The sequence below is a fragment of the Lethenteron reissneri genome, chromosome 7 (genome assembly GCF_015708825.2).
Source record: "Lethenteron reissneri isolate LAM-NWPU_2019-01 chromosome 7, ASM1570882v1, whole genome shotgun sequence".
Lineage (NCBI taxonomy): Eukaryota > Metazoa > Chordata > Hyperoartia > Petromyzontiformes > Petromyzontidae > Lethenteron > Lethenteron reissneri.
The window spans coordinates 4,825,759-4,845,170 of record NC_083785.1 but is presented as its reverse complement, the minus strand read 5'-3'; the positions used below and the strand labels follow the sequence as shown (position 1 = coordinate 4,845,170).

Here is a 19,412-nt window from a genome sequence, read left to right as displayed (position 1 = left end):
TATTCCCTGGCAGAATCCTTAAGATCGACCAATTGTGCCTTTTATGCATGTGTAGTGAGTCCAACTGAGTCGCAGACGTTATCTTGGGAGCAACACTATTTATTCACGTAACAGTACGTAACATAACACAACCTACGCTCGGGTCTCGAATGCCCATCTAGCCACGCTACGGCAGAACTAGACACGCTTCGCTATCCCGGCCCGGACCACAAGCTGGGTCCCGGACCGCGTGGCTAAAGGCTTCTTCTCCCCGACGTAGATCTTCGAACACCGACATACGAAGAACCCCGAGCTCATCACGGAGCTCTCGTTATATGCTCCCGGGCCGGGGCTGGCTCCGCCCCTAGCCCCGCCCACCTTCCAGGCTTCTCGAGCTCCTTCTCGAATGTTCCCGAGAGCCCTTCGGAACCACGTGACCACCCCTCGGCCCCCGTCCACCAGTGGCCCCCCTCCAGTATCGTCCGGTCACGTGACAACAGGTCTGCCAGAGTGTCATGCCCGAGTGTAACCCTGGCTGGCTGACGCTCCCTCTCGCTCCCTTACTGGAAGCCGGCACCGCACGCTGCTCGCGGTGCCTCCGCGCTCACCAGCGCTCACCCAACCACCGCTAGAGCTGGTACTGCAGCCCGTAACCTGGGCTGCCCGTAATCACAACGTTACCGGCCGTGACTTCGCAAGCCCGGCACCATACAGTGACAAGTACAGTCACTACACATGTGTCGTGACATGGAATTGGTCACTACGTAGCATAGCGCTGGTTACTGGCAGAGAAGGGGATCTGCAGTTGCAGTAGCCCTGTCTATCAGCAGGTCACGTGATAAACCAGAGAGAGGGATGTAGGGGAAAAGTTACAGAGAGGGCACGTGAGGGAAGCTCGGGAACCCCCTAGTAGGTTCCAGAAGGGGGGGTGTGGCCGAGGCGGAGCAAGGCTACGCTGGGAGGATAAAATGGGCTGTTGCCTGGAGTGGGATCCCGTTGTGCTGCTGGAGTCTTTGTCGCCATCAACGTCTTCAACCATCTCGGCGTCGTCAGTCAGGCAGTCTGCCAGCTGTCCTGACTGGGAGCTGTAGTTACCTCTTGTGAACTCATTTTCTTGGTTCTTTCGGTAAAGTCACGTAGAAGGGAAGTAATAATATAATAAAAATAAAACATAATAAAATTATTCTCACGACGTTTCGGCCACAACGCAAGCAGCCGTCCTCAGGTGAAAACCAGGTCCGTCGAGGCGACAGAGTCTGAATGAAACAGCACACGAGCTTGGAGCATATATATAAGCTGGGCGCCTTGACAAAGGAATTTGCATATCAAGAGGAATTTTGCATATTTATGGAAAATGCAAGAATGTGATTAGTACTACATATGCATGTGCATTATGCAGGATTAACAGCATCAAAGGGAGCTGCAGTTGCAGCTGCTGCTGCAGCTGCTGCTGCAGTTGCTGCTGCTGCAGTTACTGCTGCTGCTGCAGTTGCTGCTGCTGCAGTTGCTGCCTTATCCATTTTAATATAACACTATGTATTATTCTACCCACCCTAATGTGTATCACACTGCTATATATTTACTATACAATTACGACACCATACATGTGAACTGTGAAGGCTGTTAACATATATAGAGTGCCTCCTACTCCTAGTGTCTCTGAGTCAGTCACTACACATGCATTGATCTCAATTGTGTTCTTAGGGTGATTGGCCGTTTACTGCATTGTGGCCCCTTGTTGTGGAACTCCCTACTGGTGCACCCCCTTCCCCAGAACCAATATCGACATATATCAAAATATACTTGATTGATGTTTGTGTTTCAAATAAATTAATTTAGGATCCAGTGAATTTGAGAGAGGAATTCAAATTAATTTTGTAAGAGGAGACATTTTTATAATTTGAAACCAAGTGAATGATACACGCAACAAAGCAAACTTAGAATTTGTATCTTTCGTGGTAATCACATTGCCATGTTTCTTGAAGGAAGAAAACGGTTTAATGTTTTTTTCATTCTCCCTTGCTGCACGTTAAAAGACCCTCCACGATGTGATGGTCACCCTGTTAAGATGTTGTTGCGACGCTGTCGCTTAGTTGGCAGTGGTGCACAAATAGCAACGACTCAACAATTTCGTCAACAACAACACTGTGGGCTAAAAAGAGAAAAAATATATCATGGGCGACATTTTGGGAAATAGCCCAACTTCATAGCACACAAATCAAATATGCACCTGCGAGTGTAACACGAGTTTGAACTGTTTACAAATTCAGTCTTGATTTGAAGCTTTCGTGACTGCAGGCATCCGTACTCTGGTTCTTTCGATAAAGTCACGTAGATAGAAACATATATAAATGAAACACGACGCTTCGGTCGCAACACAAGCGTCCGTCATCAGGTGAGAAAATGATCTGCTGTTGTGTCGTCTTGGTTTTCGGTTACTAATTCAAGCTCATTGACATGCTATTTTCTCCAGCCCCACCCGTCCCTGCACGCCACAAACCCTCCCCCTTCTGCCGGTGAACTCCTGCAGCCACGACTCGACAAAACTCTCCCCCCTCCCGTACCTATATAAAGCCACAACAGCAGATAATTTTCTCACCTGATGACGGATGCTTGTGTTGCGACCGAAACGTCGTGTTTCTTTTATTCTCTTTTCTATCTACGTGACTTTACCGAAAGAACCAGAGAGTGTGTTTACAAATTGCTCCACAGACTATCTTTATGTATGAGTGAGTGACATGCGGACGTGTGGTGCTGGTGGTGGCACAGGCGTTTGCTGGGAATGTGGATGCTACGTCTGTGGTGGAGAACCGACTGGCAGAGCCTGTGCTGACCCGCTTCGTTAGAATTCGTCCACAAACCTGGGAGGGAGGCATCGCCCTGAGGTTCGAACTGTACGGCTGCAGCCTGGCAGGTGAGCCACCGTCAACACGGCCAAACGTGGCCAGAACCCACTGATACGGACCCCAAGATACTGCTCTTCAGATTGAAGCTATGGCCTCTGTGAACTGTACCCAGCATTGGTTCTGGGATTCAGCAGCTCGGCGACTGTGTTAAATCACTTGTGCCAAATGTGATGTTACATGGCTTCGTGTAAAGTAACTGCAAAAGTGGACAATACACATCCTTGTGTTTGTCTCCATGTATTAAAAAATAGGTATTTTTTTGACATCCCATCAGCCACTCTGCCTTCTGGGAGTGCCTATAAACATCTGGCAATTCAGCAGCATTCATTTAAGAAAGCTTCACTGCTGATGAAGTATTTCATGTTGAAACCGGTCCAGCGGTTGCTTGTACCAATGAAGCTCCTCTTCTTGGTTCTTTCGGTAAAGTCACGTAGAAGGGAAATAATAAAATGATACAAATAAAACATAATAAAATTATTCTCACGACGTTTCGGCCACAACGCAAGCAGCCGTCCTCAGGTGAAGAACAGGTCTGTCGGGAAGACAGCGTCTGAATGAAACACCCCAGGCTTGGAGCGTATATTTAAGCTGGGTTGGAGCGGGAAGAGCGCCTTGACAAAATAATTTGCATATCAAGAGGAATTTTGCATATTATGGGAAATACAGATATGGGAATTCGTTTAGCATTAGAAGAAGCTGTTTGAGTGTTTACTCCAGGGACAGTTGAATTGTTATGATTTTGGAATGGATATTGTTGCAGTAAATCGACAGTTGTGGAGTGAATTAAGAGGAGGCATCTAATAGTGTACGCACGTGGACAGGGAATCCAGTGAGCCAATCGTCTTCTACTGTGGGGGGGGGGGGGGGGGGGAGAGCCGCGTCGAGTTCTCCTGCATGAGGCACTGGTGCACTCTAGTTGCGTTGTCACATAGATCTGCAAGGAGAGTTGGAGACAGTTTCCATTTAAAGTGAGTCTGAGAGGCAGTGAAATAGACAGCGTCGGCATAGTTGAGGGCAGGGAACAACATCTAGACAACCAACTTTTCTGCAGATCAATGGCGGCGCCAGGATTTTCAGGTAGGGGGGAAACCCCCCCAGCAATGAAAAATTATAGAGGAGTTGTTAGTAAGGAGTTGTTAGTAAGTAAGGAGTTGTTAGTAAGTAAGGAGTTGTTAGTAAGCAAGGACTTGTCTCTCGCTTTTTATTCGACGCGTGTGCGGCAATGGCGCATCGATCGAGGGTCGAATTCGAACCGTGTGTGATCGGCATCGCGCTCGCTGAAGGTGAATGCCTTCAGGGAAGTCGTGTGCTGTATACGCAACTGCGCACAATTTTGTGAGTCGCTTAAAACTGTTTTGCCGTTACTTATTGCCAATTATGGACTCAGATTATTGTCCTATCATCGCATAGAGTCCCTGGCACGTAATAATATGCTACACAGTGGCAGTGGGGGTCGTAAAATGCCAATTTATTACTAATAAATCCCAATGATCTGATCGAAATGAGGGATTTCGATCAGATCATTGGGGGGGCACGTGCCACCCCACCCCTACCCGCCCCCCCCACTGGCTCCGCCAGTGCTGCGGACCATCATCGACGTGCAGATCCCATTTCTGTATGCACCAAGTCCATAGTTGGTGTTGTGCATTAGTCTGTCAATGTGGATATTAAAATACATTTTAAAATCAATATATATTTCTGGCTAACGAAATTAACTGACATTTTCGAGAGGTGTATAGTCACGTAGTGAGATTTCAATTAATTTCTTGTGGAGGACAGCCTTTTCTTCTTGCCTAAACTGTAGCCGTTGAGATTTGAAAGAAGTTCTACGTACATAACTTTGGCACCTGTGCCCATTGTCCAGCACCACGACTCTTATTACACGTGTAAATGGAGATCGGCTGTGATGCAAAAGTTAATTGATGTCGCCCTCTGCTGTTTGTGTCTCCACAACGCCACAACGGAGCAGACTTCCCCTGCTTAGAGACGCTGGGCGTGGGGCAGGGCCACGTGCCGGACAACGCTCTCTCGGCCTCGTCACAGTGGAGCCCCCCGTGGGGAGCCCACGCCGCTCGCCTGTTGGCCCCCCAACGAGGCTGGGCTCCGCACATGGCTGGGCTATTCTCATTTGACGAGTGGCTGCAGGTAACGCTTTGAGCACTTGAACACACACCGCACGCGTGCGCGTGACGCAGGGAGACGCCACTGAATGTGACAGCCAGGGGTGGCATGTTCGCTGTCTTTTGCAGCTATTCAAATCTGGCAGGCTGCCTTGATTAATACTGCAGGTGTATTAATAATGGAATTCACCATATAGGGAAACACAGTTAATCGCCACCCCCTATTGCAAACACTTGAGGTTTGGTGAGGCTTTCCTGGGTAAAAAAGAATAGTCATAACAATATTACTACACTTATGTTGTTGTGACTGCTCTTGAATAATGTTCTGAATCTCACAGTAATATATAGTGAGAGAAAGAGCTTTGGTGGCTATGCTGCATGCCTGTAATCCAATAATGTGGAGGCGAGAGTTGGTGGATCAAATTTATTAATTTATATATGTATTCCTTCTGTTCTAGATTTGAAGCTTTCGTGACTGCAAGGATTCATATTCTTAGGTTTTTTCGGTAAAGTCACGTAGGTAAAAAATTAAAACTAATAAAAGTAAAATCAAATAAAAATAAAATTAAAATCACGACGTTTCGGAGGCAACACAAGCTTCCGTCTTCAGGTGGAACCGTCACAGCCCGACAGCTGTATCAAGTAAATGAAAGATTACAAGAGATACCACTCCGTATATATAATGGTTGAGGGGGGGGGGGGCAGGAATGGCCCACTTTTTATTATTATGGTAAGGTGCGGCTTGAGACTATGAATAGACTGCATAACAAAAGACTGAGCCTTTATTATGGAGAGGTTCGGTTTGTGACTACGCCTAGCCTACATAACAAAAGTGTGAAAAAAGAAAGCTAAACCTGGTAGAAAGCTAAACCTGGTAAAACAAAACTGGCTGTCTATCAGTAACCTGTAATAGTTTTCTGTCAAATAAGATGGTCCAAATAAGTGTAGTTAAATCTTTTTTGCATGGTTAATCACATCTTTCCAATGATTACTCAGTTTGTAACCATCATCACGGTTGAAATTATGTCTGTGTTTGTATATTTGTATGGCTTTGTGTACAAACCTTTGATGGTAGCCAGGAGGTTTGCAGAGCACCTTGGTCTCGGAAAAGACAATTTCATGAGAGCCCACAGAGTTGTAGCAATGATCGGCAACGGCCGAAGAATCAGTTCTGCCGTGTTTCAGATCTGACTTGTGCTCGCGGACACGATCAGAAACATGACGTTTCGTTTCTCCAATGTAGCAATCACCACAACTGCAACTCAGTTTGTAGACTCCAGGATACTGTAAGTCAGGAACGACATCCTTCACAGATGGAATCAGATCACGGATTTTATGCACTGTACAGATTCCTAATTGAAACCGGATTCCCACCACCACCCATCTCAAAAGAATTCTCTCATCAAAACGCTATACCACAGAGCTCATGGCATTTCTGACCAACACCACCTGGCCGGTGAATTAAGACATGTACATCGGGCCCTCAGGATGAACGGATACTCTGACCGCACCATCCGCCAAGCTGTTTCTCCCACCATACAGAAACAGCCACATGAAACTCCGACCAAAACTATCACGTTACCATACATAGCAGGTGTGACCAAAAGATCTCCAAAATTCTAAACAAACATAAGATCCAAGTCCGATTCAGTACAGTGCATAAAATCCGTGATCTGATTCCATCTGTGAAGGATGTCGTTCCTGACTTACAGTATCCTGGAGTCTACAAACTGAGTTGCAGTTGTGGTGATTGCTACATTGGAGAAACGAAACGTCATGTTTCTGATTGTGTCCGCGAGCACAAGTCAGATCTGAAACACGGCAGAACTGATTCTTCGGCCGTTGCCGATCATTGCTACAACTCTGTGGGCTCTCATGAAATTGTCTTTTCCGAGACCAAGGTGTTCTGCAAACCTCCTGGCTACCATCAAAGGTTTGTACACGAAGCCATACAAATATACAAACACAGACATCATTTCAACCGTGATGATGGTTACAAACTGAGTAATCATTGGAAAGATGTGATTAACCATGCAAAAAAGATTTAACTACACTTATTTGGACCATCTTATTTGACAGAAAACTATTACAGGTTACTGATAGACAGCCAGTTTTGTTTTACCAGGTTTAGCTTTCTACCAGGTTTAGCTTTCTTTTTTCACACTTTTGTTATGTAGGCTAGGCATAGTCACAAACCGAACCTCTCCATAATAAAGGCTCAGTCTTTTGTTATGCAGTCTATTCATAGTCTCAAGCCGCACCTTACCATAATAATAAAAAGTGGGCCATTCCTGGCCCTTCCCCCCCCCCCTCAACCATTATATATACGGAGTGGTATCTCTTGTAATCTCTCAATTACTTGATACAGCTGTTGGGCTGTGACGGTTCCACCTGAAGACGGAAGATTGTGTTGCCTCCGAAACGTCGTGATTTTTATTTTATTTTTATTTTATTTTACTTTTATTAATGAAATTTTTTTACCTACGTGACTTTACCGATAAAAACCTAAGAATATATATTCCTTCATTACGGGTTTTGAGTGTTACCCCCCCGCACACATGGGCTTTCTCTGGGTACTCCGTTTCCTCCCACATCTATTAACAATTGTTAAAGGAATTGGCTAAACGTCACAAAGTAGGATCACAGAGCTTAGGCAATTGTTGTCGCTGATTCTGGCTATCTTCGCACTTCCCTGTTTTCCCACGTAGGGCTCTGTGCAAAAAACTTGTGACACGTTACAAATCCTGAAGCGTGTTCAAATGGAACTTGAATGAATGATACTTTATTCCATTATTATCTGGAAAATCTGTTTTGCTGTGATATTGCTGTGTTTTTCAGGTGGACTTGGGCAGCCTGTTTACAGTGCGAGGGGTGATTCTTCAGGGAGTGCGTGGGGATCTGGTGAATCGGAGTGGGAATGATGATGCCAGTCAGGGCGCTCAGGACAAGCCGGAGGGCCCCCTGTTTGTGAAGAAATTCCGCATGGGATTCAGCGAAGACGGAGACACCTGGCACATGGTCACAGATGACGAGTCTTCGCAGCCTAAAGTGAGAACCCTAAGCTGCTAATTTGAATATCAATTTGCCGAACTGTGCCTCCTTTCCAGATCTGTTCCTCCACATAAACAAATACGTGTTTTTCTTTTCGACATCCCATCTGCTACACAGCCTTCTGGGAGTAAATGTTTCAGCAGCATTGGTTTGATATAGGCACACTCTGGACAAGTTTTGACAGTAACTCATGAGTTGAGTCAGGCTTACTTAAACCAATGCTGGTGAACTGCCAGACGTTTATAGACAAGGACTCTCTCTGTTAGATATGGGTCTTGTTTCAACGCAATTTATAATAATCAGTGTTCATTGTAGAGCATATTAGTCACAACATATATCAGCAGTCTACATATCCTGTACATATCTGTCCCCACATGAACAAATAAAAGTTGCTTGTATAAAATCAACTTGACTGAAAAACATCACTCCCAGAAGGCCTGGTGGCTGATGGGCAGAGTATTATTTATTTATTTATTAGATGTGGAGGAATGGACATTGAAAAGAGGCATATTTGTCTGCTTATATCTTGATTTGAAGCTTTCGTGACTGCAGGAATCCATACTCTGGTTCTTTCGGTAAAGTCACGTAGGTAGAAAATAAAACAAATATCGACGTTTGGATCGCAGCACAAGCAACGACCGCTTGTGTTGCGATCGAAACGTCGTAATTTGTTTTATTTTATTTCTAACTACGTGACTTTACCGAAAGAACCAAAGAGTATGTCTACTTATATGTTTAGTTTCTTATATTCTGTACGATGACACAAATGCTTATCTTGTACTCATAAGAATGCTGGCTTGTATATTTATGCTCGAGTATTGTGTGCGCATGTCCTGTGTGTGTGTGTGCATTCGCAGATTTTTAATGGTAGCAGCAATGTCGATCTGCCGGAGATGCGCAAGTTCGAGCCCGTGGAGGCGCGGCTGGTGCGTGTGCACCCGGAGCGGTGGTCCCCGCACGGCATCGGCTTGCGTCTCGAGCTGCTGGGCTGCCGGCCTCTTGGTGAGACGTTGGGCCGCACATCCCTACGTGTTTGTGCGCACGCGCGAGTGTGTGGGGAGTGACTTTGCACGGTGGTTAAGTGTGCCGCACTGCAAACTTCCGGTGACCCAGGTGCGATTCCGGCTCACGGCCAACATCAGGGACAAATATCAGAACTGATCCTAGGTCGACTCAGCCTTAAATGAGTACCTGGAGTGGTGAATAAACGTCACTGCTTTGGAGACAAAGGCATCTGGGCATGGTGTTGGCCACACCACCCTCTTGTGGGATGTGTTGGCCTTCATAGAAGCTCGCTAACAGCACTTGCCTCAACAGCCTGATAAGCTCGTGGCGGGGATCTTTGTCTTTGCCACTTCTTTAAGTGGCAGATATTTTTGGTGAGTACTTGGAATGGTGACGACAGCCGTGTAGGTGGGTAAACACTTATTTTTTTCAGAGTATTTTAGGATATGCTGCTGATAAACAGACATTTTACACAAAAAACAAACTGACATTCCTTGACCAGCAACAGATATGTAACGCAGTTTCAAACATATGTTTAGGGAGAGAAACTTCAAGCAGGTTGTGGCCATGAGAAAAAAATATTAAAAAGAGATTGAATGGGGTTTTGGTATTGGTTTGGCGCATAAAATGAGAGTCACTTTCACGTGTGGTTGCGTGTCCTGGAATATGTATTCATCTGTGTTGTGACTAACCCTGTCAGACAATGGTGAGGATGAGGTGGACCCAGGTCAGCCAAAGATAGATGGCCCTCCTGGACTGGAGCCTCCCTACAGCCTTGACAACGACCCAGGTAGGGAGAGGAGGGCGGCACCGGTTAGTGCCGAGTGTCACTGGACCGCACAACACGGCATCGACACCACTATTAGAAAGTGAGCTTGGCAAATTTATTGTTTATTTCACTTGTTTTTCCAGGAATGCCTCACTGAATCTCCAGGATCTTTTTTCAGAAGGGCCCTGCCAAGTTTTCGCAGTTGGGGAAAATAGTAGCTTTGTGGTTATCCCATTCAGTAATTTGCGAGTAACTTTTCAAACTTGGAAAAATCTCAATCATGATGCTGCCACACTGTGATACCGACTGTTCTTCGAATTATGTCGTGGGATTTTTGACGTCCACTGTGAAGTGAACGGTGCAGAGTATTCTATAATTTTAAAAGCCCACTATCATAACCAGGGTAGCCTGCTGGAATCAAGCCAAGAAACTCTGCAACAAGCGGCGAACTCATTGGGCAATGTCATCCCTACACTTGTCTTTGTGCTGTGTGTAGCATTGCAGCTCCTGTGACACACAGTGCATGCGTAATGAACAAATGTGTTTCTTTAGGTACGTTTGATGCTGTGGAGACAATTTCAAATTATACAGGTGAGATGGCCCCTGTGAGTAATGCTGTTTTACTTGTCATTAATGAGTAGCATTATTTATTTCTAACTGACCAAGTGTGACAACTAAAGTCAAAGGTCAAAGTGATTTCCGCTAAATGAGCATTGAGGCGGTTCTCATCTCCTGTTTACTACCCTGAGCCGGTGGTGGCAATTCTACATTCCACTATTGACTCCCCAAAAAGTGGTATTTATCTTATGAACCCCAGAGGGATAATGGGCTGAATCATCCTCGAACCAGGAGTTGAACACGCAACCTTCTGATTGCATGCTGCTCCCTACTGCCGAATCACCTGGCCGGTTTATATAATCGGTGGAGCTACTTGGTGAGTGAATTCGGTGTATCTTTTCCATGGATCTGTTATGTGTATCTGCTCAGTGTATCTGTTCGATGTATCATTGCGGTGTATCTACATGTAAAATCTACTCGGTGTAACTCTTCGGTGTATCTACTTGGCGTTGGATATTGCAGAGTTCCACATCCCAGCAAGGAGTCAAGACGACAGGGAGGATGGTGATGGGGTCATCCTGGAAGGGTGGGGACCTGGCTCAGGGGTCCCCGGATTCAACTGCGAGTTTCATCTGGGCGCGGATGGAGGGATGTGCAGCTGGATTCAAGATGACCAGGCTGACCTTCACTGGCTGCTTGGAGATGCAGAAGTCGAGGGGGAGGAGGAGGAAGAGGACATCCACCATGACAGTAAATGTTATTCTGCTTTAAAACAGATGTAGGAGAGAGATGTATACACACTCACACTTGGAGTGGTTGGCTAGTGCCAGGAGCAGAGCACAGAGCCACCAACAATGACACAAAATAATCCTAAGCTTTGGTTCTTTCGGTAAAGTCACGTAGTTAGCAGACACTATGTCTTCTTGTCATATCTATAAAAGATCAAAGTACAAATCCCATCAACCACATGGCCTTTTAGGAGTGATTTTTTTCCCAGCAGCATTGGTTGAATACAAGTTAACTCTGGACTGGATTCAACATTCATTGTATCATCAGCAGGCAGTCGTACTTCATACTAGTGAACGACCAAATGTTCATAGGCAAGGACCCTATCTGTTTGATGCAAAACTATATAATACACAACACAAACTATTCATTTGTGTCAAGGTTTTTTGAATGAGCATAAAAATACGATTAAACCTTCTAAACAGCATTGTTTTCATAATGCATGCCTCGTGTCTCCTGCAGATAGAGATGGATGCGTGTGGATCAACACCCTGGGAAGGGCTGCGGGTGAGCGAGCACGCCTGCTCAGTGTGCCGCTGCCCTCTCACGCGCAGCCTCGCTGCCTCGCCTTCCGCTACCGCCTGCACGGAGACACGCTGGCCGCCAGCGCCGGAGTGGACTCGCTGCGAGTGCTGACGCGCACGCAGACTCCCATGGGCATGCGGGAGCAGCTGGTGTGGAGCCTGACCGGTGTCCAGGGGCGGGAATGGAGATTGGCACATGCCGTCTTGCCAGTCAACTACGGCCCTTACCAGGTTCTCAACAATCTCTTCACAACAAAAGCAGTGTCATCTGACCTGCCATGGAACGGTCGTTACTAATCTGGCTAAGGGAGCAGACAGCATGGCTGCATGCTGTAGGACTTGGTACACCATCAACCACCCCTCCTACTGTCTCTCTTCCTAAGCTCTTATAACCTCTTGCTTCATTCAAGAAACGTGTTGACTATTTATGTATTACAACTTTGATTGTGTTATTTGGCTGCTTGATGTACTGGGCCTTTGGGGCCTGTGTGTCTTAGTTTATGTATCTATGTGTGTAGCTGTATGTGTCTGTATATATGTCAGTGTATGTGTGGGTACCTAGTGTGTAAACATTGCCACTAGGGAGACAAAGGCGGCTGGGCGTGGTGCTGGTGACCCACCCCCTCGTGTGCCATGCCGGTCTTCATAGGCGCTTGCTCACAGCACTTGCCGCAAGTCTGTTTTTGTATATCTCTGTGCATGTAGTTCCAGATCTTTCTGGAATATCTGGACACATTCCCATCAGTGAGTTCCAGTAGACGAGACTGCGTTGGCTGGGTTATGTAGCCCGCATGCTCATCCACTGTGTGCCCAAGCAGCTTTTGTTTGGCTGGATATAGGGGGCTAACGTGCATGACGCTGTCTAAATAAGAAATGGACTGATGTGGTACAGGAGGATATGGAGTTGAGTGAACTTGCCAAAGGTACCAGCAGTGTCGAAATCAGCCTCGGTAGAGAAGGCTTGTGAAGTAGCTACTAGGCAGTTGGAGGCACTCACCCTTCAACAAAAATGGAGGGCGGAGGGGCGATGCTCACAACAAGGAGCTGAGTGCCAGGCGGCTTAAATTCAGCAAGCTGGCACAGTGGGGAGCACAGTTTGTGCATCTGCCAGTCATCTCAGTCAACTTTTAGCACTTGAGTTTGGCCCATGACCTGCTGCCAGTGAACCTTTGATGCTTCACATGCCCTCAAAGTGCACCTAAAAACTAAACTAAACGTTTTATTTTACCAGGTAAGGCTCACTGAGGTATATAGCTCTTTTTCAGAAGCAATATGGCCACAAATGCTAGCTCAACGAAGTGGCTTATCATGTGGAAATTTATTTCAGCCAAATACTCTAAATGCATATTTCTAAATGTGGAGGGGAAAATCAGAGGATCCAGAAAAAAAATCCACGCAACCACGGGGAGAACATGCAAACTCCGAATAGACAGGCATCAGGGTCAGGATAGAACCCTTCCACCACCCCTTGGATTAGCTTGGTTGTCTACATACACTGCCGAAGAAGTTCAACATAAAACAACCTCCTGTTGTTGTATGTGTTGGGTTATGAAATTTTGATAAAAATAATATTTTAAAAAATAAAAAGGGGGTACATACACAACACTGTATACCGGGTAAGGTCGTTAACATCTCGCCACCGTGGCACCCAGCCTAGAACAAGCGCCATTGTGACGTTACAGCCACTTACTGGCGGCTGTTGTTAAGGCTGTGTTCAGCAACTGTGTTGATAACAAAAACGTTGTGTGCTACTTACAGCTGCATGCCTGGGCCCGAGTATAGAATGCCAGACACGATATTTTAGAAATTACATAAGCTGAGACTTGGCATTGTTATGATGAAGCATTATAAAATTACGAGAGACCTTGGGGGTGGTTTGGACCACTCGTAACTTATATTGTCTACATCAAGAGTTTAAAAGTCAACCGATGATGAATAACAAAATGCACTACATTAATATTAATAGGACGAATAATATTGGTAATATTACCCAGATCCCAGCGGCACACATCCCTACATAACCGCATATTACACCTCACCTCACATCACCTGCACATTGGTGTGCATCACCACATATCACAAATACATCACACACATCCCAACACATCACTGTATGCGGAGGGATGGAAATGGGAAGTAGGCGTTTTTGTCTGTTTATTTATTTATCTATTTATTTATTTGTTTCTTTTATAATCTCCACAACACTGATTGTTCGTTGATGACATGCAGTGAATGTCACGTTGCGTGTGCCAGGTGATTCTGGAGGGGGAGGTGGGGGAGCATCCGTCGGGCAGCGTGGCGGTGGACGACATCCGAATCGCGTTCGAGATACCGATTGAGGACTGCCAAAGTAAAACTCCTTTGTTACACCACAAGCATCCATGACCACATTCATTCATACTTGCACACATTGCAAAAATTAGGCATTTGTTTGAAATTAGTTGAATAAAATAATGATATATGGTCTGTCCTATTTTAATTAACAGAGATATCTGGACAAAGTGGTTAGGTTCGTAAATATAATTATGGTAATTTTTTAAATCTATTTGGAATTTGGTTAAATCCAGCATTGCTACATTTTCCATTCTCAACGACAATGTGTCAAATGTGTAAGGCATGTTTCACTGTCATTCGTGTCTGTGTTGCAGAGCCACACACATCCATCGTGGAGACTGACACTACTTCAGGTAACATTCGGGGTTAGATGTTGATTTGAATTGATCTTCGTGGTAATTTTGGAGAAGACATTCCCAAGAAAAGTGATTACATACAGAACCACATGGAGGGACATTCACATTACAGCCATTGGTGAAAAACATAGGAAAGCATAGGTTAAGAGCTCAGGAGACTTAATTGTGTATGTAACGTGTGTTCAGCCACTCCTCCATACACCACGGGCTTTTGGAGCTGTACATGACCATTAAAAAGATTTAAATGTCATAATTGCCAAAGCTGTTGATATCACAATACCTCTTTGGCACTTTCTACCCGCTGCCAGATCCGAAGGTTTGTTCCACAGGAACAAGACCAATGCCTGCCTCTTTTGACAAACCAGACAGCTCCAGTCCCCAATGTTCAGCATGTGACATAGTAATGTTGTATGTATGCATGTTGAACTTCTTTCGCACTTGACGCAGCCAGCCTTGCTAATCAGAGGTGTGGGGGAAGGACAACAAACTAAACACAAAAAAACTGTTCGAACGAAATTCATTTGCAAGGTTAACTTGCTGCAGCCGATTATTTTACAATGGCGTTTTTCAGATGAAAGTATATTACACGTGCACATTTTTATATATTTTATATTTTCAATGGCTCCTTAGTCCTAATAAACAGTAACATGAATGCATATCACCTCAAAACCACACCAGGTAAGGAAAGTTTTCTCCAGATAGACGTGTTGGGATACGAGCGGCATGGATGTGAGGACCCTTGCGAGGATGCAACGCTACTTCATGCAGCTTTGTCTGCGCACGTGTAGAGAGCTGAGATCCTGGAATAATACATTATAATGGATTTGTGTCTTCTGCCCATGACCATTTATGAAGACAATCACAATAACATAAGACCTGCATATCTAGTTGGCCTAAGATGTTTGAAAATATAATTGTTTCATGAATTAACGAATTGAGTAAAAAGACTGTCCCTGCTCATACAAACCGTGGTCGAAGTTCCTATTCCTATGGTGGGGGCGAGTCTCCATAGGACAATCACTGTTCACTTGCCCACAAAGTGATACTCATTTTATAAACCCAGAGGGATGACAGGCCAAGTCAACCCCTAGGATTTGAACTTGCAAACTTCCGATTGCGAACTGCTCGCTCTACCACTGAGCTAACAAAAGTGGGAATTGTTGTGGAGTCCTTTAATACACGTTAACCATGGATCACGAGGCAGGGGACTGCAATCCACCACTGCCACCTGAACAGGTTTGCTCATTATTTGTGCCCTGCGAGGGGCTAAGCCATTGCTGCGGTCGTTTTCAGGTGACCAGATGCAAACTGAGGGAACGGTACTCCCAGAACTCAGCCTGAACCGAGCCTTGGATCCCATCCTGATCTCGGTGATCGTCGTCAGCACGATGGGCGTGCTCCTGGGCGCCGTGTGCATCGGCCTGCTGCTGTGGTGCGCCCCGGCACGCAGGGCGGCCTCCATCGGCGCGGTCGGGGCGAGGGGCTACAGAGGGGCGCCCGCCGCCACCCTCGATGCATACGCCTTTGAGCTGTGCAATGGAGCCAAGTTTGAAGACAAGTCTAACGGACAGCACAAGTTGTCTTCTGAGGCGTGATGCATTCGATACATCAGCTTCAGAGGTCCTCTCTTTACATTTTCAATTGGAACTCGAATCTAAAGCCAAACCTGATTCATATTATTAAAGAAGATTTGGCAAGAAACTTGCAAAGTACGAAGTTTTACTGTTATGTAGCAAAGGCCAACTCGATGCTTGTTGACCGAATCTAGTCATCTTGTCAAGTGTGATTATGCTTCTGCCATATGCAATTAAAAAAGACAATGTCTTGACAGACTGTCATATTTTGGCATCTAGGGAATCCAAACTGTTAACCTGTGCAACTGGAAACAGATTGTGTCAGCGGTGAAAGAGCGAATTTCCATCTCCAAATCAGACATCGTAGATACTGGGCCACGAAGACAGAGGCTGACACAGTGGTAACTGCCGCGTCGTCGCAAGCAATGACACGTGGCCCTATGTGCATGAAAGTCGTGAATGACCACAAATATTTTTCTCTGTACATTTTTACGTGCCATGCTTTTTGTTTGCATACGTGAACTTTGCGAATGCAACTGTATATATTTAAAGTGAAAATTGGCATGTAATCCATTGTTATTTATAATTTCTGTGTAATTTGTCAAAATAAAGTTTTATAGAAGCAGCATATTAGGTCATTTTGACGATGTATGAAGGATCCTGTTGCACGATATAACTGTCGTCATTCACGCATTACCTTGTAAAATATAAATTTGAGAGTAAAACCTCACAAATCTGGACTCGGGATAGCCAGAATTTGAAGGCAATATAATTAAAAGATGAAATGGCATTTGTGCACTAATTGTGCTGATTCAGAGGAGGAAGTGTACGATGCTCACCCCGACCAATGTGATGCAGTCAATACAGCCGTAGCGCATCAGTATGTATGTTGAACTACTTTCACGCCGTACATAGACAACCGTGCTAAACGGATGTGCGAGGGAAGGACAACAAACTAACCACAAAAATTAGTCCTAACAGTTCAGTGTACCATTGATCAACGCTGTGCATCCACATGCTTAGCTAGGGCTCCCTTGCGCTAATTTTCGTTTTCATTTTTAGTTTGCATTTATTTGGCCAAAAAATGTTTCAAGTCTGTGAAATGCGGCCTGTTTCATGGCTTTAAGAATCGGCCTTCCACCTCTGCTTCATGGTGACTGATTAAACTGGACAGTAAATGTAGTGATTTTGTATATCACATAACTAGTAAGCACTAGTTATGTGATATTTTGCACGTCAGTTATGTGTAAACATAATGAAACTTTAACAATGATGTATTATTTGCAGGTTGCCAGACATCTCCTATAATCGGGAAATATGACCCCCCCCCGAAAGGAGTCCAGCTTTGTGATCCACTACCATGGTCACAAGATGTGATTTTTCTCAATGTAGATGCTAAATTCATATTTGTAATTGATTACAAGCTCATGATAGATTGCCAAGAAAATGAAATATGAATTTGCTACCACATATTTACATAAAGTAGGTATACTATACAGAGGTTGAAATGGGCTGGAACGCCAAGGTGTGAGTGAAATTTTGAACCACACTGCATTCCGCAAGGAATCTTTATTACCTGTAGCACGTGATGTGGGGCACGGCGTGCCGACGTCACTCACTTCTGACTGTGATGTCATACACAGCACCAGCCATGTGAGTTTCCCACCCATGGCTCCAAGCCATACTCTTTGGTTCTTTCGGTAAAGTCACGTAGGTAAAAAATAAATGTTATTTAGAATATATATTTTACCTATGTGACTTTACCGAAAGAACCAAAGAGTATGGATCCTTGCAGTCACGAAAACTTCAAATCTAGAATGGCTCCAAGCCAATCAGTGCCCGGGACTAAAGGCCACTTGGCCATGTGGAGTAGGCGGCGCTTCTAAGCTGCAGCCCGTCAAGAAAGATAAACAGCTATACAACAATACATAGGATAGTATAAATATCGTAATTTGTATAAAGTTTTTGTGTACATATTGTAAGTTTTAGAAACTGTGCAATGCCATAAGTAATCTTAAATTAGTTATGTATAATGTAATGTGTAAGTTATGAGATAGAATAACCAGGTTGATGTATAACATAGTATTAAGAGGTGTAAAGATTTAGTGAAAAACCGCTAATACAATTGAACAAAGTTGTGCAGCAATGTTATAGTTTAGAATTGAGGCCAAACACATGGAGAGTTGCGATAAAAATGTATGTCAACAGATGACCAATTGTAAATTACAGAGTGCATTAGCAATGGCCATTAAACAACGTAACACAAAACATGCTAAAAGTAAGAATTGTAGATACGAGGGTTCTTTATCAGATTAATGAGGGTTCTGTATTGGTTCTTTATGGGTAATGGCCTCATTGAAAGTCTGTATAAGCCCTGTAATATAGAACTGTATCTGGAGGGTCCTCTCAAACGCGGGTATAACATTTTTGCATTGCTCTGCTCACCTTTGATGAGTTCGAATAATTTTCTCCCCATTTCCAGCCCTGACACTATACAAAAGTGTAACTGTACACAGATGTGTTTGTGTGGTTGGCCAAGTTTCTGTCATATTGTATGCATATTTTAAATTAGTCTCTAATGTAATGCAAAATAACTGCTCTTTAATGCTTTAACAAGTCCTTGCCATGAGTGTGATATGTTTGCCTTAAGAAATACCATTTTGCATCCCTCTCGTTTCCCACACTGAATTACAGTATGTTTATTGATGAAGTTAACAGCGGTACAATGATGTTTTAATAAACAGATTCGGTGACATATTTTGTTGAGTCTGTCCTTAGAAGCAGGAACACATGAGGGCGCAGTTTTACGCAAGAATGGGTTCTTATACTAATAGGGGTTTTCCCCTTTTTTCTGGCAACAAAACTGACACCTTTTGCAAGGAATCATGTTTACATTAACCACAATACTTGCAGTCAAAATGCAAACAAAAAACAATACTCTTATAATTTATGCAGTGTCCTTGAAACTAATTGGTCCACACCAAAGACAGCTTTCCTTAGAGCCTCGTCTCATACGGTGTTCGACCAGATGACGCCAAAAGGCGCATGATGTAGATGCTTACCCCGAGCTCTTATTACTTTGATAGCACGTTGTCTTTGAACTGTGCGCCTTTTGGCGTCATGGGGTGAAGCTTGCATTGGCAGCGGTGCACGAACGCAATTAACATCAACAAACCTAATACATTCGTCAAAAACTTGAACCGTTAACAAAGAACAACACATTCAGGCAACGTTTTGGGCAATAGGCCTTCTGTCTAAACCAGCGGCCTGTCACTTCACCAGCGGGGACGACCTTCCGTCCCGAGAGGCCAGTCGGTTCTTGGCCTCGTCCCGTAACCTCTGGTGGTCATAGAGGTAGGAATTGACCTGAACATCTATGCATGCCCTTTAAATAACCTAACCAAAATGGATGCCCGTGAAAATAACTTAACCAACATGAACGTCCAACAT

The 19,412-nt window shown here is 44.7% G+C and overlaps 1 protein-coding gene across 3 annotated transcripts in view; it reads left to right on the top strand.

The window, feature by feature from the left end:
* Positions 1-18,706, top strand: part of LOC133356092 (neuropilin-2-like) — a 29,439-nt gene extending 10,733 nt beyond the window's left edge. Inside the window, exons 8-18 of one of the 3 annotated variants that reach the window (XM_061573516.1) lie at positions 2,749-2,893; positions 4,855-5,030; positions 7,844-8,053; positions 8,914-9,058; positions 9,762-9,851; positions 10,383-10,421; positions 10,911-11,138; positions 11,637-11,929; positions 13,952-14,048; positions 14,347-14,385; positions 15,682-18,706. In XM_061573516.1, coding sequence (XP_061429500.1) covers positions 2,749-2,893; positions 4,855-5,030; positions 7,844-8,053; positions 8,914-9,058; positions 9,762-9,851; positions 10,383-10,421; positions 10,911-11,138; positions 11,637-11,929; positions 13,952-14,048; positions 14,347-14,385; positions 15,682-15,983 — 1,764 coding nt within the window. In that variant the 3' untranslated portion in view covers positions 15,984-18,706. The other 2 variants (XM_061573517.1, XM_061573518.1) reach the window with 2 other exon arrangements.
* The last annotated feature ends 706 nt before the right edge of the window (positions 18,707-19,412 follow it).